The sequence below is a fragment of the Rhea pennata genome, chromosome 2, assembly GCF_028389875.1.
Source record: "Rhea pennata isolate bPtePen1 chromosome 2, bPtePen1.pri, whole genome shotgun sequence".
Lineage (NCBI taxonomy): Eukaryota > Metazoa > Chordata > Aves > Rheiformes > Rheidae > Rhea > Rhea pennata.
Genome location: NC_084664.1, coordinates 164,045,163 through 164,068,345, shown reverse-complemented (window position 1 = coordinate 164,068,345; position 23,183 = coordinate 164,045,163). Strand labels below are relative to the sequence as shown.

Below are 23,183 nucleotides of genomic sequence, written 5' to 3'. Positions count from 1 at the left end.
CGGCTGGAAAAACCCACAGGGCCTGCTGGAGGCCACGCTCCTCCCCGCGGGCCCGGCCGGCGCTGGCTCCGCTGGCCGAGCGGCTGCCAGGGATGGATGCTGGCGCCCAGGCCGGGAGCCCGGTGCCTGGGCTTCCCCCACAGCCCTGCGCCGCAGCGCGTGGCTGAGCAGGGCTGGCGGAGCTGTGGCTCTTGCCCGTGCACGCGGTGACCAGACCAGCTCCCCCAGCCCACGCTGGCATGGGGGGCCACCAGGCCCGGCTCCTGCTCTGGGGCTGGGCCTGCGGCACGTCCTGGAGCTCCCGGTCTGGAGCGCAAACCCTTACCTGACACCAGCCACTGCCCACTGGGGGAGACGCTGAGGCACCGCACCAGGCTGGTGTGCCCGCGGTAGACCTGAGGAGGGAGACGGGAAGTGGGTGAGGGTCCCCGTGCAGCTCAGCAGGCCTTTTGGGGACCCCCCCCTGCACCGCCACGGCATCAGCGAGGAGGCTGGGGAGGGGGGCGGTGTTTGTGTCTAGAGGAAGGCAGATGTCTGCATCCCACCGAGCCCCACCGGCCGTGGGGCCCTCGTTCCTCCCCGATGGCAGCCCCCTGCCCTGCCCAGCTGTGGCTAGGCTGGTGTCTACGGACACAGGGACACGCTGCATCCGACCAGGACCGGCTTGGGCACCTCCCACGCCAACCGGGCACGCACACGGCGCCACGCGTGGACTTACCAGGGCCTGGGTGGTGGGGAACGGCTGCAGGTCCCGTGGCTTCGGCAGTTTGGGGATCAAGTCCTCCGGGTCCACGTTCACCTGCAGGAGAGGCAGCTTGTCAGACTGGGGGGGGGGGGGCCTGGACTGGGGCTGCTGCCCCATGAGCACATGGCGCGAGGGTCGCAGTCCCCAGGCAGGCAGGCAAGGAGGCTGCCAAGGGTGCAGGGCTTTGGACAGACCAGGCCCAGGAGGGAAGCACAGGACAGTGCTTCTGCCTCTGCCGGCACAGCTACAGCCCCAACCCAGGGCCAGCCTGCAAGGTCTCCAGGACAGGGGGACGCTGGGGGCGTGAGGGGCTCTCACCCGCATCTTCCTTTGGCGTGGGCAGAGGTAGAGGTCCAGGCAGCGCTCAAAGCGCTCGTGGATGAAGCGGGAATAGGCAGGCACTGCCCGCAGGTACCGGTACTGCTGAGGCACGAAGTTCAGCTTCCGCTCGGCCGGCTCCTGCTGCTCCCAGGCCAGCTTCTGCGGGGCAGAGGGCAGCCCAGGTCAGCCGCGCACACACGGAGAGTGCCATCTGGCAGCATGGCCAGGTCTGGACGCACGCTCCTGGACAGCCAGGTCCTGCTGCCCCAACCCAGCACATCCCCTCCCAAGCCAAGAACCATCCTGCAGCCGGGTTCTGGCTTGCCTCATTCTTCCTTCGGAAGCACCAGGATCTCACCAGTCTGCGAGGAAGGAATCTTCACACCATGCCTACCCTGCTCTGCCCCCAACGTCTCCATGTCTGTTTAGAAGGCTTGTTTACTACAGCTTTTCTCAGGGTCTGCTTTGACCATGGCAAGCCTTCAAGGTTGGACCAACAAGCTGGCAACTGCCCAGATCCCCAGATCACATGTTTCCTTCCCAGTTTGAGTAGGGGCCCTGCTTTCACTGCTGCTAGCTCACAAGATGATCCCAATCCTGGCTAGGGAACCTACAATGTCTCATCCCTGTTCTCTGAGCTCTGAAATCCCCTCTTGCCAGGCCCAGGTGTGAGTGCAGGGAGTGCAGCTTCTCCTTCCCCTGTGCTCTGGCCTCTCACCCCAACACCCTCCATTACTCCTCCTGGGTGACCTTTGCTCACTAGTGATGCCCAGCACTAGTCTAGGCTGAAGGCTGTACCTTGCTGTCCACCTGGAGGCCCTTCTCTCTGCAAGGCAGCCCCACTTCTCTTTGGGGGCTGAAGAACATTTGCTTTAATATTTCCTTTGCGAGGTCTCGACTCAGCTCTACATAATGACAATTTTCTCGTTGTCTCTATGACACCCTCTGAGATGCAGCACTTCCCCATGCCCCAGCACACAGGGCACCACAGTCCTCCTCACAGCCCTTCTTGTGCCCCCAGCACCTGCTGAACTCCCCATATGCCCAGTGCTTCCTTCTGTCAGCTGCTGACCCCTCACAGCTGCCCCATACCTCCTCTTCACTGGGCAGGTACTCGGGTGGGGGGTTGTAGGATTCCTCATGGCCAGGAAGCTTCATCTTGGGGGCTGGGACGTGCATCTTGTGCCGGCCCAGGATGGAGTTGGGATCCTCATGGGCCCAGAGGTCATAGTAGGTAGGTGCGTCTTCCTTGGGCTTGCGGGGCTTGATCCAGCCCATCTTGATGGCGTGGACTAGCTTGGAGACCTGTAAGGCAGGGACAGGTCAACCCCAGGAGCCACAGCGCTCTGCGAGCTTGGGGAGCAGGATGTGTGTGATGTAAAGAGGGCTATGAATGCCTCTGAGGCAGTGCAGAGCTCCGCAGGCCTGAGACCCCTATGTGGGGGGGGGGCTGCAGAGGACTCGAGGCCTCAGCACAGCTTTGTATGTGCACAGGAACCGCCGCAGCAGGAACAGCCACCATGGGGATGGTGGTGGATATGGGTAGGCCATAGCATGGATAAGATGGACTACTAGATATGCCTGAGACAGGAAAGCAGCCGCAGTCACCAGCCTTCAGCGCTGCTGCCCACGTGGGGACTTCAGTCGCAGGCCTGGAGCTCGGCTTTGTGCTCCCAGCTCCTCTGGACCAACCCACCCAGGGTGCCCTCGGATCTCTCACCTTTTCCTTCTCAATAAGGGAGGGGATGAAGCTCCGCTTGTCTGCTGGGCGATTTGTCACAGGGTGGATCATGACCTCGTGGCTGAAGAAGTCAACGGCTGGCTGGGGAGACACAGATCTGGGTGGCTGCAGCAGCTGCGCTGCCCCTGCCTTTCCCAAACGGCTCTGGGGAAACGCAGCGGCAGGAGCCACCACGCCCTCCTGCCACGGGCATGCCGTAGCCCTACCTCATAGGGATCGAAGTGGACGTCTCCAAACTGCCCTCTCTGGAGCCGATGCACCAGGTCCACCTGTTCGTCTGTCAGCTTTATGTCTGCACCGGTCATCTTGTCCTGGACTGTTCGCCTGCAGGGAACCAGGTGAGACAGAGCTAGGGCTGCACTGCGGTGTCCGTCTGTCTGTCCCTTGAAGGTGAACTTGAGCCCCCCACTACCTTGAGGCTCTTGGCTCCCAAAGCCACACAGTGCCAGAAGTCACATCAGGAGACATCAAGGTCTCTAGCCTGCGCTCTGCGCAGGGCTCTGGGAGAGCCGGGGTGCTCCGAGTCCCCGTCCCCACGCGCAGGGACACAGGCAGTCCCGGGGCTGCGCGCACGCCTTGCAGCAGGGCAAGCAGCGCAGCACGTGGCGCGTTGATCCTTGCTCACCAGTAGTCGGGGTTCTCCATCTTCTCCAGGAACTTGTCCAGCTCATCCTTGTTCCGGATGGGCTTGTAGATCTTCTTGCCCTCCAGGTTGTAGCCGATGTGTGGGAAGTCCTGGTACCACTCCATGGGGATGTTGCCCACCGTGTTGCGAATATCCTGGGGGAGGGTGGATAGAAAGGCAGCATGAGGGATCAGCACAGCTTCACGCAGATGCACCCCTGGGTGCCAGAGGGGGAGATGAAGGCAAGGCAGGAGAGGCAGGGGCAGTCGACTCTCCCTGCTCGAGTACACGCTGATGGGAAGCAGGGCCACTCCGTTCCCTTGCAGCGGGCAAGAAACAACCCCCTGCCACGAGCTGCCAGCACCCACCACGGCCCTGCACCACCCCGGCATCCCCCCGTGGCCCGGCACAGGAATGGCAAGCGGGAAGGGGAAGGAGGCGGCACTGGGGGATTTGGGAGGGCAATAACTGAACCCCAGAGCTGCAGAGGGAGTTGGGGTCCAGCCTGAGAACACGTGTCCAAGCTGGGCTGAGACGTCCCCAGCGAGCCGGGCACTTGGTGTCCTCCCCTGCCCGCCGGAGCGTGCCAGCCCTTCCGGCCCGGGGGGAGTAAGTGTCACAGGAACCCAGCTGGGCTCATTTACCAAAGGAGGAAGGCTGGAAAAGCCTTTCACGGCTTCACCAAGCCCGGCTGCCCCGGCTGAGCGTGGTGGAGCCGGCCGCCAGCCCCTGGGGAGGGCGGTAAGAGCGGGCGGGCAGCGGGCCCGGCCGCTTCCAGGGCTCGCGGGAGGCTCCAGGCTCGCGGTAGCTGGTACCGACGCCGGGAAGGGCCGGATCGCGCCTGCCCGGGGGCCGAGGGAGGGCAGCGGGAGGGCAGCCCCGCGTGGCCCGCGGCATCTCCCACGGCCGCGTCCTCCCGCTGCCGCCGGGCCGCGGGACGGAAAGGGGCTGGCGGTGCCGGGCAGAGCCCCGGGCCCGGCGGGGAGCGAGGCCTCTCTCCAGCAGCACTCGCGTTTACAAAACGCAGAGACCCCGGCCCCAATTACAAACACCCGGGGAAGGAGGTGTGAAGGTGACCTGTGCCCCGCACACCCCGCAGTCAGGGCTCACCCTCACCCCGCAGCACCATCTGGTCCCCATAAACACCTGCGAACTACACAGAGCTCCCAGGGAAAGGCGCCAGGAGCCCCCAGAAGGCAGAGCCGGCGGGAGCCCCCGGGGCCACGCCGGACCCATCCATCACTCCCTGCGCACACGTCAGCGCAGGATGTGCGCTGCCCCCCGGGAAATCGGCCAGGAATTTCCCCATCAGCATCGGCAACGGCTGCCGCAGGCCCCGGGAAGCCGCCCGCTACGCACGCGGCTTTGGCAGCCGGCAGAGCCCCCCGCGCCTGCCCGTGCGCTGCCAAAGCCCAGGGGTGCCCGGGCTGCCGGGCAGGCAAGATGCCCGCGCTGAGCAGGATGCTTTCGGGGGCGAGCGGCAGCTCCCCGAGGGCCGCCAGGCAGCGGCAGCAGCCGCCACGCGGTACGGAGCTCAGGCTGCCCGTAGCGTGCGAACGGGCCAAGGGCAGCTCCAAGGGGCCGGGGAGAGCCCGGTGCTCCCCGCGCCGAGCTGGACACCCGCGAGGCACGCTTGCCAGCGCTGTGCTGCAGCGGCGACGGCAGCGGGCGGCCGGGATCCCGCCCGAGCAGCCCGCGGGGATGCGGGCCGGCCGCGCAGGGCGAGACGCCTTTGCCAGCCGCGGGCAGGCAGCGAGAGGGATCAGCAGCGCGTGACGTCCTACAGGTGCCTGCGTGACGGCACGGCGGCAAGGACGCAAACCGCCTGCCTGCGCTCTGCGGCCCGGGGAAGGGGCAGGCTCTGCTTCCGCTCACCCCCTCCTCCGCGCGTGACGCGCTCTCCACCTTGACGTGCCACAGCCGCGCTTACACGGGGAAAGCTCCGCGCGCGCTCGGCTCCGCAGTGCAGCAGCAGCGCAGCAGGCGAGCTGCAGCGCGCCGTCGCAGCGGCGCGTTCGGCGCGGGAACCAGGCGCGCGCTTTCAGCAACACGGGCTGCCGCGCAGGGAGCGCGGCCTCGCTGCAGCCCGGCAGCCCAGAGCGGGCGTCTCTTCCCGAAGGCCTGCTCCAGCGCCGGCAGGAGCTGCGGCCTTGACGCAGGAATCCCCGGGCGAAGCTCGTGCCAGGAGGACGGAGCGGATTGCAGCAGTCCCCTCGGGCATCGCAGGCCTGGAACGCTCTCCCCTGCGGTCCGAGCCCTGGGTCCCGTGTTCGGGCACCCCGTGCCCCTGCCCGCTTGCGCCCCGGGGCTGCAGCCCGGCCCCGAAGCTGGAGGTGACCGCGGAGCACCTGCAAGGCAGGCGTGGAGTCGCAGGGACAGGCTCGGCGCCAGCAGGCGCCCCCGGAGCGCTCCTGCCCCGGAGCACTCCCTGCCATCCCCGGGGCTGCCGACGAGGACGCAGGGAGGCCCCGGGCGGGTGTCCGCAGCCTTGGCGGCTCCGCAGCAAAGCCCAGAGCGCGGACGGTGCCGGCAGCACAGAGCAGGCACGCCGGGAGCAGACTCTCGGCAGGGCCTCGCACGCCTGCAGCGGCCACGGACGAACGGCGGGCTGCGGTCCGAGGCGAATTAGCAACCGCCGAGCGGGCTCTGGGTCCTCCTCCTCCCACCCCCGGCGGGCCGAGAAAGGAAACGTTCCTCCCAGACGGAGTTTCTTAACGGTGGCCGAAGCAGCCCGGTAGCAAGGGCCCCGCGGCGGGGCGGCGGAGGCATCGCCGCCGGCGAGCTGCGCTCTCCAAGGGAGCGCGAGGGAGGCTGGAGCCCCCGCGCGCGAGGGACGCCGTCACTCAGCCTCGCGTCTGGAAGTTGTTCTTGGATGGGCCCTGGGCATTCCTAGACGCACATTCCTGGCAGCTGGAGAGCTTCATAGGAAAGATTCTTTGCTTGAAAATATCCGGTCCACGTGGAGGAGAAAGGGGACGGGGCAATCTCCGCCATGCCACCCTGCCCAGCCCGGAGACGCAGGCCGGGGTGCTCCCGGCGAGGGGCCGAGCAGCGGGGAACAGGCAGACGGAGGGATCCTGGGATCGGTCGCGGCCGGAGAAGCGCTGTCCCCAGAGGGGATCCCCCCGGGGGACGACTGGGCTGGAGCCGCTCTGCACCACCGGCATCCCCGGCTGCCCTTCCCGCAGGACAGGGCTCCTCCAGCGGGACGGGACGGGACGCTTCGGAGGGCCCGGACTTGGGAAAGCCTGCACGGCTCCGCGGGGCTGCTCGCCGGGGGGTTGGGGGCGAGCGGAGGAAGGCAGCTCCGCCTGAAGCCGGAGAGCAGCCGATTCAAAAGGGAGCATTAAAGGCAGGAGCCCGGCGCTTCCGTCCAAGGAGCGCGGGGGAGCAGGCAGCCGTCCCAGGCCGCCCCGCCGCAGCACCAGGCGGGCGGGCCCAGCTCCAGGTAACAGAGCCGGGGCTGGACTGCAGCGGGGATCTTTGGGCTCGGGGAAATGGAGGTGCTTCTCGCCAGGAGGGATCGTGCAGGGAAAGTGCCTGGGGACTGCACTCGGTAAAAGCTGCTAGGGAAAAGCAAGATCATTAGGAGGGCTAAACAAAAGCAGATGCCTACAGGAGCCAGCGTTTGCAAAGCACACGTGGTAAGCACCCAGCGCGGTGGAAGGAGATGACAGTGGCTTGGGTTTCAGAAGCTGATTAACTGTAGTAGGACACTGCAAAGGTGGGAAACACTGGCTAGGAAGGACAGCACCGCGCGGAGCTCCTGCTGGCAGGGGGCCGCGGTGCGCTGCTCACTGGGGGGCCCCGGGGGAAAGCCGACACCTGCACGACAAATGGCGATTTTCATTTTTGGCTAAGTTAAACTGCTGCTCATCAACCAAATCAAGTGCATTAGAAGGCCGTGGCAACCCCGTGGCAGGTGAGGCTCCCGGACTCCCCTTCTTCCAGGGAGGGCCTGGCAAAGGGCCTTTTCCTGAAGCCGGAGCAGAGCAGCACGTGTGGGGAGCAGCGAGGGAGCAGGAGCGGCTCGCAGAGCCCGGCAGGCCCCCGCGCAGCCGAGACCCAGGGCTCTGCGTGCAGCAGGCTGGGAGGGGGCCGTGGCGGCTGCCCGCGCCCTCCCGGCGGCCTGGGTCTGGCGAGCTCCCGGCCCGTGTGCGGCAGGAGCGGGGACGCTGGTCGCAGCATCGCTGCCGGCGCAGGCGCGGGATCCCTGCAGGACGGACGGACTTCCAGGCCTGGGACCGGCAGGCAGGCGCGTTTCGCCCCGCGGGAGAGGAGCCGACAGCAGCCTGCCCAGCAGCGCGGCGCGGTCCGGAGGGAAGGGAGCCCCGCTCAGGCGGCGCTGGCTGCGCGGGCTCCCCGTGCCCGGCCCCGGCCGGAGAGGCTGGCGGCTCTGCGAGGGCGCAGAGCGGGCCTGGAGCGCCTCTGCCTCTCCGGCCCACGGTCTGGGCCACGAAACGAAGCAGCCGTGGGGCTGCACCGCTGGTGCGACCTAGGCCAGGTCACAGGGCTCTCCGCCACGAGCCACAAGTTCACCTACAACATCCTGAAAGCACAGAGAAGCCGGCGTTTCCTCCGGTCACAGGTGTGGGCGCAGACACCGTCGGGCCAGCGCCGCGCGAGCGGCAGCCAGCCCCCGGCCCGCACGGACCCCCGGAGCCGGAGGCACGCCGCGCGCAGAGGGCTCTGCCGAGCCGCTGGCACGCCGCGCGCGTCCCGAGCGAAGTCTGCCCGAGCCGCCGTGCCCGCGGGGACGGGTCCGGCCCCTGCGCCTGCACCTATCTCCCCGACAGAGACACCGATTTTGATATCCCAGGAGGGAGGAAGTGAGAGCCGCAGGCGCGCAGCAGGCCGGAGCCGCTGCTGCGGCGGAGGCGGTGCTGGCGGCAGCTCGGCAAGGGTTAATTCCTCCCTCTCTGCCCCATTAGCAGCAGCAGGAGGATGGATTTGGAGAGGAGGGAGCGCGCTCCGGGGCTCGCTTTGCCAGCACTGGCTCCGGGCTCCGGCTGGCCGCGCTCGGCCGTAGAGCCCGTCTCCCCCAGCCCCCGTCCCAGGGGCCACGCAGCTCCCCTCCCCTCCCCTCCCCGCTCCGGCACGGGGTCCCGCTGTCGACCCCCAGCCGGAGACCCCCGGGAGCCCGGCCGCCCGCCGGCAGCGGCCCACGTGCGCCCGGGGCGGCCAGGCCCCTGCGCGCGGGCGCAACGCCGCGGGCGCCCGGGGCTGCGGGCCGGCCCCGCTCGGCGGGCAGGAGCCGCCGGCCGAGCTCTCAAGGGTTAAGCCGAGCCCCCGCGGCCGAGGGGAGCTCAGGTAGGCGGGAGCCGAGCGGCTCCCCTTTGCCGAGCGGAGCCGGAGTGGCGGAGGAGGGGCCTGGCTGACCACTGCTGGTGCTATAAAACTCCCAGCTCCTGCGGCGCGGCGCTCGGAGGCGCCGGGAGATGCACATGTGTCGGGAGAGGAGCCGCCGCCGGCTGCCGCTGCCGTAGGAGCCCTTAACCCCTTCTGCGTGGAGCAGCGAGCGGGCGGGCGCCCACGGGCGGCAGCGGGGCACGGGCACCCCCCGCACCCCCGTCCCCGTCCCCGTCCCCGCCAGAGCCCGCCGGCGAGGCGGCAGCCTGCCCCGGCGCCCCGCATCCGACTCCACGGAGCAGCATGAGCGCGCGGAGCTGAGGCTGCCCGGAGCAGGAGGAACTCGGAAGAGCCCGGCGGTCCCGCCAGCGCAGCCCCCTCGCCGCTCCCGGCCGACATGTCCTTCGCTATGCTGCGCTCGGCCCCCAGCCGCTACCTGTACCCCGAGATCAGCATGCTGTCGGAGGACGAGGAGAACGGCAGCGAGAGCTCCGGCTCCGACGAGAAGCCCTACCACCTGGACGCCGACGGCTACGGCCTCAAGAGCAGCAAGCGGAGGAGCGGCAAGAAACCCAACCGGATCAGCAGGGAGCCCCGGCAGCGTCACACGGCCAACGCGCGGGAGCGCGACCGCACCAACAGCGTCAACACCGCCTTCACCGCCCTCCGGACGCTCATCCCCACCGAGCCCGCCGACAGGAAGCTCTCCAAGATCGAGACCTTGAGACTGGCCTCCAGCTACATCTCCCACCTGGGCAACGTGCTGCTGGTGGGGGAGGCGTGCGGGGACGGGCAGCCCTGCCACACCACGCCAGCCTTCTTCCACCGCGGCGGCGGCGGCAGCCCCCCGGCGCGCGACGCCGAGAACTCCCAGCCCAAACAGATCTGCACTTTCTGCCTCAGCAACCAGAGGAAGCTGGTAAGTGGGTGCTCGCGGCGCGGGCAGCGCCGGCCCGCGCGGGCTCGAGCAGGGGCCGCGGGAAGGCTCGCAAGGCGGAGGGGGAGACGGGCCGCCCCGCGGGGACCCCTCCGGGCCCGGCGTCAACGCGAGCCGAGGACGCGGCAGAGCCCTGGGAGCCGGGCGGGGAGGAGGCGGCCGGCGGCCTCTAGCAGCTCCGGCGCCGGCCCCGGAGCTGCCTCCCAACCCCGCGCTCGCGTGCCGGCAGAAACGCAGCGGGACGGGGAAGGGGCGACCCTCTCGGGGCGGCAGGCTGATTTTAGGCACTGCAGGCGAGACGAACGGGGGAAGGAAGTGAGCGGGATCTCCCCTGCAGCACGCCCGGGCAGCAAACGGAGCAGGCAGCGCGAGTCAGGGCCGGGGCGCCGAGCGCCGCGAGCCGGGGCCTCGGGGCCGGCCGGGGCCTCGCCGGAGGCGGCTAGCCTGCGCGCTGGGACGGCGCGCCCGCCGGGGCGAGCGCCGCCGACCCCGCTGCTGGGCCCGGCGCCTCGGCCCAGAGGAAGGCTGGGGGAGCGGCGCTCCGGGCTCCTCGGCGAGCCCCCGGGAAGGGGACCGTGGTCCCGGCTCGCCAGGAGAGGCCAGCGGGGCTCCGCAGGCAGCGAGCCGGGGCGCAGCAGGGATGCTCCGGCTGCCCCGCGGCTCCTCCGGCGCGGGCTTTCGGGCTGGCGCTGCCCGGGAAGCGCCCTGCAGCCGCGGTGCTGGCAGGCAGGTCCTCCTCGCGCTGGGACCGGTCTCCCAGCAGAGCGTTTCCCTGTGCCTGCCTGGCCCCAGCAAGGCCAGGGGGGCCAGCGAGCCCAACGGCGGCCCCAGCGTGCCCACAGCTCCCCGGGGGCACGGGCAGGGAGAAGGAGGCAGAGGGGGCAGGCAGTGCATTAAGCAAACCCAGCGGCGAACTGGGCAAACCCACCTTCCCCAGCAGCTCTGCGGAGGCTCCCGAGGCGGGTTGCGCTAGTACCCGCCGGCGGGGAGAGGCAGCCGGAGCCGCCACCTTCGCCAGCGCGAACCTCGCAGCCTCCGCAGACCCTCCCGCGGAGCGAAGTCTCTGCGAGGGCGCTGCGCAGCGAGCGGCGCTGCCGAAGAGGGCCGCAGCCTCTCCGACGTGTGCGGACAGCTCTCACCATTTGCACAAAACCAGGCGGAAAGAGGGTCCCAGGAAGGAGGTGCTTTCGAGACCCGGCAGCTCGAGCCCTGCTCCGCTCCCCCGGGAAGGAAGCCCCCGCAGGGCTGGGCTTTAAAACCCTCTTGGTCTCCCGAATGCCCCAGATGGTCCCTGGCAGGACGGGAGCAACGGAGAGCGCAGGAGCCGAGGCACACGGAGGGACGGTGGCCAGAGCCACGCGCCGCACGCCGCTCTCTGAACCCGTTTAACCCCGGGCAGGAACGTCCTGAAGAGGGAGAAGCCTCTGTCAAGCGCTCGAGGCTCATTAAGCGTGAAGCAAGGGCGGTAAAAGCAGTCACGAGCAAACTCTGACAGCTGGAGTATTTCAAACAGGAAAACCCCATACCCTGCTAAGCCCCCTTGCATGTCCTCTCCGATTCACTCCATTAGGAGACAGAGCTGGGAACAGCAGGCAGGAGAGAGCAATGTGAAGAGTCCCGGCCTCTGCTAGGATCTGCGCTGATAAATCTTAACTCATCGAAGACAAGTACGTGGGGCTGTTTCCACTCGGGCCTCGGAGACGAAGCGCTTCCCCGCCTGCTGCCTTCCCGAGTACCAGTGTCAAACACTGGCGGGCGGAGGACCAAGCCGTGGCGGTCTGAGCTTCCCGTGCCGACTTGTTCTGCTCCTCTCTAGTGGCCCGACGCTCCCGACTGCAAAGCGTCCTCGTGCCCCAACGCACCGCAGTCCCCCCTTTCCCTGTGTGCTAGGCCAGGGTTATCCCAGGTTAGAAGGAGAAGCTGCAAGTGGGGAGGATCTTACGGAGCTGACCCATTGCCAACCTAACCAGCAACTTCCCGTACGATCGCCTTCTGTCTTCTCCGAAGATCAAGCCTTCCCTGCCTCTGTCGCCGGCAGTGCCGCTTTTGCATCGATTCCTATAAAGCACCGGCTCCTGCACGGGAGCAAACCCCGGGAGAAGCATGTCCACGCCAAGGCGCATGGAAAGGATAAGAAGTGCAGGAATCCTGAGCCAAGACAGGCCACCTCCCTTCCTTCGCGCTTCTAGATTAATCTCCCCAAGACCAGATACACAGCGGCTGTCAAAGATACTTTGGTCTGACTGAGAAACAGCCTGGGAAGGTGCCTACGGGGAAGAAGGGATTGAACAAAACGTGCCTGGTAAACAGCGCAAGTGTTGGGTCTCTGCTTGAGGTTTTACAGCCAGATAACCACTCAATGGGTTTTACTGTATGTTAAAAGAGTAAAACAAACCATCTTTTATCAGGCGGGGCTTTTTTGACAAATGGCAAGGAAATGAAAGCGAGCTCCTCCGCAGCTGCAGACACGGAGCAGCCGGGTGCTCCCGGCTCGCTGACACGCGGTGGAAGGGCCCCGTCTCGGCTCCCGCGAGCGAGACCGAAGCGCCGCCGCGTGCAGCAGACACGGGCTCCGGGCGAGACCGCCGACCTCCCCGAGCCGAGCGGCCGCCCCTGCGCGGGCCAGCTCCCGGCCCTTCGCTCTGCCGCTCGCAGCCCCCGGGCGCTCAGCGCCGTGCGGCTCCTCTAAGACCGATTCCCACTAAGTACCGGTCTCGCCAGGAAAAGGAGATAGAACAACTTCTCCTCTTCTCCCGTACTAACACCCGAACGCGGCTTTGCCCCATGCTGAGCTTGAAGGAGACGCAGATCTTCCCGCGCCATCGGGCACCCGAGTCAAAACGGCTCGCCCCCCCGCCGCGTCTTTACGCTCACACGCAGCGACGTCGTTTCGGCCGGCACGACCCGAGGGCGCGCAGCTCTCCCAAACTCCCAAACCGCCTCGGCAGCGGTTCGGACGGCAACCTCGCGGGGATCGCCAGGGCGCTCGCAGCCGAGCCCCGGCCGCGCCGCGCTCCGTCCAGCGCCCCTCCGGAGCCGCGCAGCGCCGGCACCGCGCCGAGCAGCCGGGGACATCTCCACGCGCGTGCGTGTCGCAGCTGAGGCACGGAGCCGTCCCCGGCCGTCCCGAAACGCCCCGCGCGGGCCGTCCCTGCCCGGCTCCCAGCCCTCCGGCCGAGGGAGGCAGCGAGCAGAGGCGGGGAGGGCGGCGGGCGAGCGTTTGCCGGCTCCCGGCAGACGGGCCGTGGCGCGGGGAGCGAAGGCGGGAGCTGCCAGGCCAGGCGCTTTCCAGCGAGAGGAGTTGCGCGGGATGAGAGCTGGGGCCACCCGCCGCAGGCTGCCTGCTGCTGCGGCGCCCAAGGGATGGCGAGCAGGGCAGCAGGGCTGCGCCGAGGTTTCCTGCTCACCTGAGCATCTTCCCACCTTCCCCGGCGGAGCAGCAACCCAAAGGGCAAGGGGGCTCGCCTGGACTTACGCCGCGGGACTTGGTCCAGCCTCGAACGTGGGCACCCAGAGTCCTTATCCGAGAGACCTTCCCATTTTTCCCAGGGGCAGAGCACCACCACCCCACTGGAAAGAGCCTTCTCCGAAGTGCCCGGCGCCCCGGCGTCCCGCCAGCCGGAGAGGGCGAGCGCTGAGGAAGGGCTCGGCCCAGGCTGGCCGCTGCTGCTCCTTGGGCCGCGGAGCTCAGGCTGGAAACGCGCGTGGGGACAGGGCCGGCGGCTGCGCTGCCGTCGAGACGCGAGCGGGAGGAAGGCGGGCGGCGGGCGGCTGCTCCTGCCCTTGGAAGGAAGGCAGCTGGGGCGCCCGCGCGGAGGCGAGGCCGGGCGGCTTTGCCAGCCGAGCTCGCACGCGCACGTCGCTGCAGGACCGCAGGGCGCCGGGCACGCAGGGCAGCCCGCCGCGCTGCCAGGAAGCAGGCGGGTTCGATCCCCCGAGGCGAAGCCCCGGGGCGCAGCGTGCTGCTCCCGCGTGGGTGCCCCATCTCCGCACGCCCACGGGACGCGAGGAGCCGGGGTCCCCCCGACCCCCGCGAGCGCCCTCGGGAAAGCCGGCGGGGAGCCGGAGGGGCGGCCGAGCCGCTGCGAGTGCCCCAGCGGAGCGGGGGGCTCCTTCCCTCCCCGAGGCAAGATTCCCACTGCCTTTCCCAAGCTCCAGAAAGGGCTCAGGGACCATCCCAGGCTCGTCACCTTCCCGAGAAGGGAAGGAGCATTTAATGACCACCCGGCCTTGAGAGCTCTGGATTTCTCCAAGCGTGCACGGCAAAATATCCGTTTTCCTCCGCGGCTGTGGCCTTTGCCATCCCCTCCGGGACAAACAGTGCCGGTGGCGGAAGAAAGGGGATGTTTCTTCGTCAGTGACCCTGTCAGCTGGAGCGGCTGCTGGGAGCAGCCAGGGCTCAGGCCGAGCTCTCAGACAGCCTGCCCCGTGCGATGGGCTGGACGTGTTTAAATATTCAAGAGCCCAAACCCGAACCAGGCCTCCCGCTGAAGCTGCTCAGGAGACAAGGACCCTCGCGGGCTCCGCAGCAGGCCACCCACCCTCCCAAAACACGCGTCCCCGCTGCCTGGGGCGTGCAGAGCCAGAGGGCCAAGCACCAAGGGGGAGAGGGCATGGGGCAAAGCCGGGTGGGCCGCCCCGAGCGGGCGATGCCCGCTCAGACAGCGAGGGCGAGCGCCCAGCACAGCCGCCCCGTGCCTCGGCGGGCTGGGAGCGTGCGTTCCTCAGGGAAGCAGCCCGGGGAGAGGGCACAGAGACCAGCTGAAAGGTGTTGCACGGCCCTCGGGGAGCAAAGGAGATCACGGGTGAAGCCCTCGCTCAGACGCTGCTGCTCCCACGTTTCAGGCTGGGCAGCAGGAGCAAAGGCCACCGGCACCCCCAGCTCCCGGGGGGCTCAGCTGTAACTTCACCCGGGGGGCAGGAACCGATCCTCGCCCCCCGGCCGGGCACTTCAGAGGGCCAGGAAGCCCAGGAGAAGCTCGGCCCTGGGAGGCTGCGCTCCGGCTCCGGCTGGAGCGGGGATCTCCTGCCCGCGCCCCGGAGGCGCGTTGGCCTCTCTCCCCACGGCTTCGGCTTCGGGAGGACGCTCGCGCCTCGTCCCCAGGCACAGCGAGCGCGGCGGGGCAGCTCTGAGCTCGCGGCCCTCAGGAAGGCTCTGCCTCCAGGGTGCCTCGCGCACCCAGCCTGGAGCTGCTCAGGAGCCAGACTGCTGCCGGCGCGAACAAGCCAGCGGCTGTCCTGTCCCCTCCCAGGGAGCAGCAGCCACGCAGCGTCCAGCCCCGGCGAGCAAGGGCAAACGCCGTGCCTCGGCGTGCGCAGCGAAGGGAAGGGCCGACACGGTCGCGCGGGCAGGGTCAGCGGGCACCTGTGGCGCTCGGCCCCGGGCCGGCGCGGGCGCGGGCACCCGCCGCGGGCACGCGGGGAGCGCTCGGCTCCTCCGGCCGGAGCGGCGGCAGGCCGGCGGGCGAGGAGGCGGCGGCACCAGCGGCGGGGGCTTTACGGGCACCTCGGCGGCCCTGCCGAGCCGCCAGCGCTCCGGAGCGCGAGAGGCGAAATCCCGGCAAATGCTTTTGGAGGGCTTGTGCCTGCCTGCCTGGACTCACGGGGGCTTTACCGCCAGCCTAGGAAAACCGCTCGCAGGCCGGCACGGCTCTCCTCCGGCACGGCTGCGCCGAGGCAGGAATTTAGTGGAGGGGACAGGCAGCGGGCACAGCAGGCGGAGCGTATCCGCCGCTTCCCTCCGTCCCCACGACGCGGGGCACTGCCGGCAGGCGCAGGGGACACTGCCGGCGCACGGGACGCTGCCGAGTGCGGTAGCCCCACGGCCGGAGAGCCGCCCGCGGGGCCCTGCTCCGGGTGCCCCCCACCAGCGCCGGCCCCCTCCGCCCCCGCCGTATCTACGAGATGGGACGGCTCCGCAGCCCTGTAATTTACTGTTCCTGCTGCACTTAATGGCAGCGGAAAGGCAAGGTGATAGGGGAAAAAATATGAGGCGGGATTTTCCGAATCCCCATTTCCTCTCCAGACAGCACAAGAACTCCTGGGGCCCGAACATCTGGGAAATTTAATTTTACCGTTTCGGAGCTGAACTCCCCTTCGCCTCCCCTCCCCTCCCCGGTAACAAAGGAAGAGTCAGAGCAGGGGCCGCACGTGCGCCGGAGGGGGAGGCTGCGCCGGCGGCGGCGGAGACGGGGCAAAGCCACCTAAGGTGCCGGCCCTGGGAGGAGAGCGCCGCGGCAGAGCCCAGCGGGCCGCCGGCTGCCCCGGCCGGGAGCGCGGCCGGCCGCGCGGCCCGCCTGTCCCCGGGGCGCCGGCGGCTTTGGGGCACCGCGGCTGGCGACCGACCGGACGGAGACGGATCGGTGTTTGCAGCCCACCGTGGCCCCCGTCCCAGGGACGCAGGGAGAGGCATCGGAGGAAGCGGCTCCGGCTGCAGCCCGGGTCCCCGGAGGGACGCGCAGCCGCGATGCCCGGGGAAACGCCGCCCCACGTCGCCTGGGCTGCCGGCACGGAGCCGCTGCAGGTTGCACCGGCGCGGGGAGGAGCGAGGGGCTGCCAGGCTGGCGCTGGGGCGCTGGCGCGATTCCCAGCCCCGGTGCGTTTCCCTAACCCGCCTTCTCCCTCTCCTCTGCAGAGTAAAGACCGAGACAGGAAGACGGCGATTCGGAGCTAGACGATTATGGGTTCGGGAAGGACAACGAGGAGGAGCAGAAGGAGGAAGGATGGAAAAGCCACACACACCAAACCACAGCCACGGACACTGCTGCCTTCACCCCGCTGCCGGGGGAGCCGCGCGGCTTCGCCCCGGAGGAGCGCGCCCAGCCGCCGCCGCCGCCGCCGCCGGGGAGGCCCCGCGTCCGCTGCGGGGCGCGGGAGCTGCTGCGGGGCGCGCGTCCCCGCGCCCGGCTCCGCGCCCGCGGCCGCTCTCGGGGCGCAGAGGCGGCTCGGACGTTGCCCGTCCCGGGCCTGGCTCGAGCAGCGCCGGCAGAACTGCTCTCCCCGCTCCGCCCGGCCTCGAGCCACGCCGTCCCCCGAACTCTGGGTCCTGGGGCGCTGCGTTGTTGAGTTTAATCAATACATGCTGGTGTTTCATGTCATTGATGTGATAATATAAAGCCTGAGCAATTTGTATAATTAAAAACAAATATGGTTCTGACTCCCGGCAGAGGCTCCCTTCCTTTGCCCTCGCCCACGTTCGCGGGCCTCGAGCACCTGTGCGGTCAGCCAGGGCTGCGCGGCGCCGCGCCAGACCGCGGCTCGAGGGCCCGCGGAAAAGCAGGCACGCGGGGAAAGCCGGACGCTGCCGCGGGGCAGCCGGAGGGAAGGCGGAGCGCCGGGCGCCTCGGAGCAGCCGGGCTGCAGCTTGTGGCCCGGCCCGTCTGCGGGGCCGCCCCGCGCGCTGGGGCGAGAGGGCCGGAGGGGAGCGCCGGGAGCGCGGGCCGCCGCGCGGGGCACCGGCACGGCGGGCTCGGGGCGCGCGCGCGGCCCCCAGGGCCGGCTCGCTCCAGCTCAGGCCGGGGAAGCGAGCGAGGAGCCGGCGGGGCTGCCAGCTCGACACAGCTAACGTTTCACTCGCAGGGAGCCCGGTTTGGAAGTGCTCCGCTTTACACGCATGGAAAGTTTTGTATTTTTAATTTTAATATTAGCAGTCTCAAAGCCGGAGGAAGAGGTTGGAAAGCATCCCTCCTCTCAGGCAGGGCCCAAAGGCGTCCCCCGGCAGCAACGGCTGTTTTAAAAATGAAATTCAGAGGCGCCGGGGAGGAAAACTTTGATTCACCGGAGCCCTTTTGGGTCCTGCCGAGGAGGTCGTGGCACCGCACGCTTCCAGGACGCTTCACCGGTTCCAGAGGACGCCGCCAGCTCGTCCCCAGGCGCCCCGGGACCGCTGCGGCGCCGCAGGGCCAGGGCACCGGGCGCAGGAGCGGGTCGCGGCGGCGCAGCTCAGCCCGGCGGCCGCGCGGCGCTGGCGGCACGGGCGCGCGGCCGGGCGGGCGGGCTGCAGGGCAGCAAGCCCCGGGGCCGGCGGAGGGAGGCCCGCGCGCCGGCCCAGCTCCTCGCTCCCTCGTGCGGTGCCGCACGCGGGGGCACGCGTCACCCCTCACAGGGGAAATCTCGCAGGACTAGCCGGAAAGCACTCCCAGCTCCAGCGACGGTTTCCGTTCCCCCGTTGGCGCCGGGAGGACGAGCGGACATCCGCACAAGGCTGCGCAGCAATTACTCTCAGCTGTGCGATAGGGCCTGCCCCGGTGCCGAGCAATTTTCCACCACATATTTGCTTCGTGAAGTCACAGGTAGTTCCAGGATTCACACGTCTGCCCACGTCCAGGCCGCGCCGGCGGCCCCGGCGGACAGCGAGACGGGCCGTGGCGCTGCAGGCAGACGCGGCCGCGCAGGAACTCCCTCGGCGGGACCGGAGCGAGCCCGGCAGAGCCGCAGACGGACACACACGCCGGCGCGGCGCGGAGACTGGCGCGAGGCCGCTGCAGGCTGAACGAGGCGGGTAAACCTGAGCCAGGCCCAGGAGGAGCCGCGCCAGGCGCCTCGGGGGTTCCCCCCACCTTCTAACCCCCGACCGGCCGACCGGAGAGCAGCTACGTGCAGCGGTCGTCTCGTAAAACTGCTGGGTGCCTCCCCTGGGGGTAACCCGACTGCTTCGAGTGGGGCTTTCTAAAGCACTTACTAGCTTATTGGGGGGACTCCCAGTCAGAACCGCTGCTAAGGTCCCACTGCAAAGGGCTTCCTGGCATGGCTTCCAACCACGCGTTCCCTGCTTCCCAGCTAGGACACCTCAGCAGAGGACGCTTAATCCTCAGGGCTTGGCGTCTCCCTGCTCACAGAGTCTGCAGGTTTCAGAGGGGCTTTAAGGCCAAGGACCGAGGCCCAGCTCCTGCTGGAAGCGGAGGGAGGGGAAAGAGCGGAGGGCTCTGGAGATGGTCCAGAGAGCTGGAGCTGCAAGGCACCACCTTTAGATACTCTCCGCTCTTTGGTGACCTGAGCTGAGCTCTGACTAAGAGACAAATCCACAGTTCGTATCGCAGCGGGGAGCCTTGAAGACAAAGAAACAAAATGGGCAATTTTGCAAACAGTCTTTAAAAGACCAAAGGCTTGAAGGTCCCTGACCCGGAGAGGACGCTGAGCCTCCTTCCCTCAAACCCCTCCATTCACCGAGAGCCACATCTTTCAAGGAGACCCAGGTACGCGCGACACGGGAGTGCATCTCAGCTTCCAAACGGGAAGAAGCTCTTGGTCTCCTGCCACCGTACTGTCCCCAGGCTGAACAGCGCAGCGCTGGGCTTGGAGGCCCCAGCCCACTTCCCTGCCACCTCCCTCGCGTTTAGGCAGAGACACTTATCAAAACAGCTGCCGGTGCCGAGACGAAGAGCAGATGAAGCGCACTGATACGTGTTTAACCCAGCACAAGCAGAGTTCAGGCAACGGCTGTCTTCTGCTACACTGCCTGTGGCCCGATCCTGCCAAAGGAAGACCTCTAGCACCACGTTCTCTGCGCAAGGACGGCCGAGCACGCTAACACGCCCGAAGCCGTTCCGCGGTGAGCCGCTCCACCCGTGCAGCAGGCAACGAACCTCCTTCACCGGGCAGGAGAGCCCTTGCACAGCAAGCTCTGGGTGGCCAGCAGTTCGGGCTGCAGCGTCCCGGAGGGCGGGAGGGGACCGGGTCCCGCTGACCTGCTGCCAGCACACCTCCCGGCAGCCGCCCCGCGCAGCGCGTTTCAGCTCCGTCCCCAGCTTGCGCTCGGGCTGCTTCCCAGCGCCGCACGGCAGCGAGCCCTCATCACGGATCCGGTGCGAATTAGGGACACCCGAGACGGGGCTGTCGCCAGCTCTGCCGCCGGAGATGTCAGCCTGTCCGAGCCATCCCGTCGCTGACCCCAGAGCGACTGCGATGTCGCAGCGCTCATCTCCAAAGCAACAGCAGAGACACCGGGCCCGCCGCCAGCAGAGCCGCTTTATGGCACTTCCATACTTGTTAGGCAAACGATCGCCCAGGGAATCATCTCCAGGGAGCGAAGGGCTGCGCGGAGCAGCACGGCCTGCCGCTGCCCCGCTCCTGCTGCTCCTCGCCCCGAGGCTCGTCCTCCGCGCCGCCCAGCGCTGAGCTCCGCCGCCCTGCACGGGCCACGCGCGAGCGGACCAGAAACGCGAGACCCAGCCGGCCCGCGAGGCGACGGAGCTTTACCTCGCCTCCCTTGCACGAGGCAGCGGCGGGCAGATGCCGGCTCCGCGCAGGGCCCCCGCGCGCCGAGCTCCACGGGCGCTCGGCACGCCGGCGCGCGCGGCACAGGAGGCCGGAGCTCGAGCCGCGACTGCCTCCGCTCCCAGGCGCTTCCATACAGCCTCCCGAGAGCCCGCGCCGACCCCTTCGGCAGCGAATGCAGCTGGCAAGCTATTAAAGCATCGCAGGTGAAAATTACAGGTTAGCTAGTAAAGCCTTCGAAAGGTCTCCGAGTAGAAAGGCAAGCGCCCTTTAAACACGCCTTTCCGGCGGCTGGGGAGACCGGCCTGCGCCAGGGCTTGCCGCAAGCCTCCGCCGGCTGCGAGGCGGACCAGGCGCGAGGGCAGGGGAGCTCCCGGCCCCCTTCACGCAGGGGACGTCCCGCTCCTCGCCCGGCTCCCCCCACCGTCCCTCCCGGCGCCCTGCTCCTCGCCCGGCTCCCCCCACCGTCCCTCTCGGCGCCCTGCTCCTCGCCCGGCTCCCCGCCGTCCCTCCCGGCGCCCTGCTCCTCGCCCGGCTCCCCCCACCGTCCCTCTCGGCGCCCTGCTCCTCGCCCGGCTCCCCACCGTCCCTCCCGGCGCCCTGCTCCTCGCCCGGCTCCCCCCACCGTCCCTCCCGGCGCCCTGCTCCTCGCCCGGCTCCCCCCGCCGTCCCTCCCGGCACCCTGCTCCTCGCCCGGCTCCCCCCACCGTCCCTCCCGGCGCCCTGCTCCTCGCCCGGCTCCCCCCACCGTCCCTCCCGGCGCCCTGCTCCTCGCCCGGCTCCCCGCCGTCCCTCCCGGCACCCTGCTCCTCGCCCGGCTCCCCGCCGTCCCTCCCAGCACCCTGCTCCTCGTCCGGCTCCCCGCCGTCCCTCCCGGCACCCTGCTCCTCGCCCGGCTCCCCCCACCGTCCCTCCCGGCACCCTGCTCCTCGCCCGGCTCCCCGCCGTCCCTCCTGGCGCCCTGCTCCTCGCCCGGCTCCCCGCCGTCCCTCCTGGCGCCCTGCTCCTCGCCCGGCTCCCCGCCGTCCCTCCCGGCGCCCTGCTCCTCGTCCGGCTCCCCCCACCGTCCCTCCCGGCGCCCTGCTCCTCGCCCGGCTCCCCCCACCGTCCCTCCCGGCGCCCTGCTCCTCGTCCGGCTCCCCCCACCGTCCCTCCCGGCGCCCTGCTCCTCGCCCGGCTCCCCCCACCATCCCTCCCGGCGCCCTGCTCCTCGCCCGGCTCCCCGCCGTCCCTCCCGGCACCCTGCTCCTCGCCCGGCTCCCCCCACCGTCCCTCCCGGCACCCTGCTCCTCGCCCGGCTCCCCGCCGTCCCTCCTGGCGCCCTGCTCCTCGCCCGGCTCCCCGCCGTCCCTCCCGGCGCCCTGCTCCTCGCCCGGCTCCCCCCACCGTCCCTCCTGGCGCCCTGCTCCTCGCCCGGCTCCCCGCCGTCCCTCCTGGCGCCCTGCTCCTCGCCCGGCTCCCCCCACCGTCCCTCCCGGCGCCCTGCTCCTCGCCCGGCTCCCCACCGTCCCTCCCGGCGCCCTGCTCCTCGCCTGGCTCCCCACCGTCCCTCCCGGCGCCCTGCTCCTCGTCCGGCTCCCCCCACCGTCCCTCCCGGCGCCCTGCTCCTCGCCCGGCTCCCCGCCGTCCCTCCCGGCGCCCTGCTCCTCGCCCGGCTCCCCGTCCCTCCCGGCGCCCTGCTCCTCGCCGGCTCCCCACCGTCCCTCCCGGCGCCCTGCTCCTCGCCCGGCTCCCCGCCGTCCCTCCCGGCACCCTGCTCCTCGCCCGGCTCCCCGCCGTCCCTCCTGGCGCCCTGCTCCTCGCCCGGCTCCCCCCACCGTCCCTCCTGGCGCCCTGCTCCTCGCCCGGCTCCCCCCACCGTCCCTCCTGGCGCCCTGCTCCTCGCCCGGCTCCCCCCACCGTCCCTCCCGGCGCCCTGCTCCTCGCCCGGCTCCCCGCCGTCCCTCCTGGCGCCCTGCTCCTCGCCCGGCTCCCCGCCGTCCCTCCTGGCGCCCTGCTCCTCGCCCGGCTCCCCGTCCCTCCCGGCGCCCTGCTCCTCGCCTGGCTCCCCGCCGTCCCTCCCGGCGCCCTGCTCCTCGCCCGGCTCCCCGCCGTCCCTCCTGGCGCCCTGCTCCTCGCCTGGCTCCCCGTCCCTCCCGGCGCCCTGCTCCTCGCCCGGCTCCCCGCCGTCCCTCCTGGCGCCCTGCTCCTCGCCGGCTCCCCACCGTCCCTCCCGGCGCCCTGCTCCTCGCCGGCTCCCCACCGTCCCTCCCAGCGCCCTGCTCCTCGCCTGGCTCCCCGCCGTCCCTCCCGGCGCCCTGCTCCTCGCCCGGCTCCCCGCCGTCCCTCCTGGCGCCCTGCTCCTCGCCCGGCTCCCCGCCGTCCCTCCCGGCACCCTGCTCCTCGCCCGGCTCCCCGTCCCTCCCGGCGCCCTGCTCCTCGCCCGGCTCCCCGTCCCTCCCGGCGCCCTGCTCCTCGCCCGGCTCCCCGTCCCTCCCGGCGCCCTGCTCCTCGCCCGGCTCCCCATCCCTCCCGGCACCCTGCTCCTCGCCCGGCTCCCCCCGCCGTCCCTCCCGGCGCCCTGCTCCTCGCCCGGCTCCCCGTCCCTCCCGGCGCCCTGCTCCTCGCCCGGCTCCCCATCCCTCCCGGCACCCTGCTCCTCGCCCGGCTCCCCGCCGTCCCTCCCGGCGCCCTGCTCCTCGCCCAGCTCCCCGTCCCTCCCGGCACCCTGCTCTTCGCCCGGCTCCCCAGCATTGCAGGGCTGGAAGCGATCCCAGGGTCAGTGGTGCTGGGGCTGGACACCCTGAACGCCCCGGCTCCTCCCAGCACATCGCCCGTCCCTGCGCACCCCGGGGGCTGCTTCTGCACCCGCTCTGCCCTCAGCTCAGGATTTTGGGTGCAGACGCTGAACGCCCTTCTCGGGGCAGGCCAGCACCCTTCGCTGGTGCGCTGGTGCTAACAGCTCGCCGTCTCCAGCGGAGAGGCGTCTCCTCAGAGAGCCAGCGTCACTCCTGCCCTTCCCCTGGCTCCGGCGCTGAAGCCTCCGGGACACCGGCTCACACGCTGGAGGTCCTGCGCTTCCCGTCACTGCAGCGCCAGGCCCTGGCCCAGCCGCCTTGGAAAGCACTTTCCTCTCCTTGCCTTTTGCAAAGGTCACAAGCAGAAGAGAAAAACGAACCAACTCTGTGACGAGCTGGAACAGGTTACGCAGCCGGCTGCGAAAGGGAAAGCAAGACGAGGGAAGTATCCTGCAGCCCCACGCGGCTCTGCC

At 69.9% G+C, this 23,183-nt stretch overlaps 2 protein-coding genes across 5 annotated transcripts in view; one reads left to right on the top strand and one right to left on the bottom strand.

Annotated features, from left to right (window-relative positions):
• Nucleotides 1-23,183, bottom strand: part of BOP1 (BOP1 ribosomal biogenesis factor) — a 65,648-nt gene that overhangs the window by 3,348 nt on the left and 39,117 nt on the right. For all 3 annotated transcript variants that reach the window (XM_062570736.1, XM_062570737.1, XM_062570738.1), the window contains exons 4-10: nt 3,433-3,587; nt 3,014-3,131; nt 2,787-2,888; nt 2,159-2,371; nt 1,064-1,225; nt 719-799; nt 326-395 (exon numbers count right to left, since the gene is read on the bottom strand). In XM_062570736.1, the coding sequence (XP_062426720.1) occupies nt 326-395; nt 719-799; nt 1,064-1,225; nt 2,159-2,371; nt 2,787-2,888; nt 3,014-3,131; nt 3,433-3,587 (901 nt within the window). The remainder of the gene's footprint in view (nt 1-325; nt 396-718; nt 800-1,063; nt 1,226-2,158; nt 2,372-2,786; nt 2,889-3,013; nt 3,132-3,432; nt 3,588-23,183) is intronic.
• On the top strand, nt 8,968-16,484 carry SCX (scleraxis bHLH transcription factor). 2 transcript variants are annotated; one of them, XM_062570751.1, is made up of 2 exons: nt 8,968-9,700; nt 16,353-16,484. In XM_062570751.1, the coding sequence occupies exons 1-2, from the start codon at nt 9,179-9,181 to the stop codon at nt 16,389-16,391; spliced, it is 561 nt and encodes a 186-aa protein (XP_062426735.1). In that variant the 5' UTR covers nt 8,968-9,178; the 3' UTR covers nt 16,392-16,484. The 2 variants fall into 2 exon arrangements, with proteins under 2 accessions (XP_062426735.1, XP_062426734.1); XM_062570750.1 differs by lacking the exon at nt 16,353-16,484 and adding an exon at nt 15,744-15,936.

Coding starts and splice junctions, on each gene's coding strand:
- SCX (XM_062570750.1), top strand. CDS start 9,179: ATGTCCTTCGCTATGCTGCGCTCGGCCCCCAGCCGCTACCTGTACCCC. Junction 9,701..15,743: donor TCAGCAACCAGAGGAAGCTG/GTAAGTGGGTGC, acceptor TTTCCTCTCCAG/ACAGCACAAGAACTCCTGGG.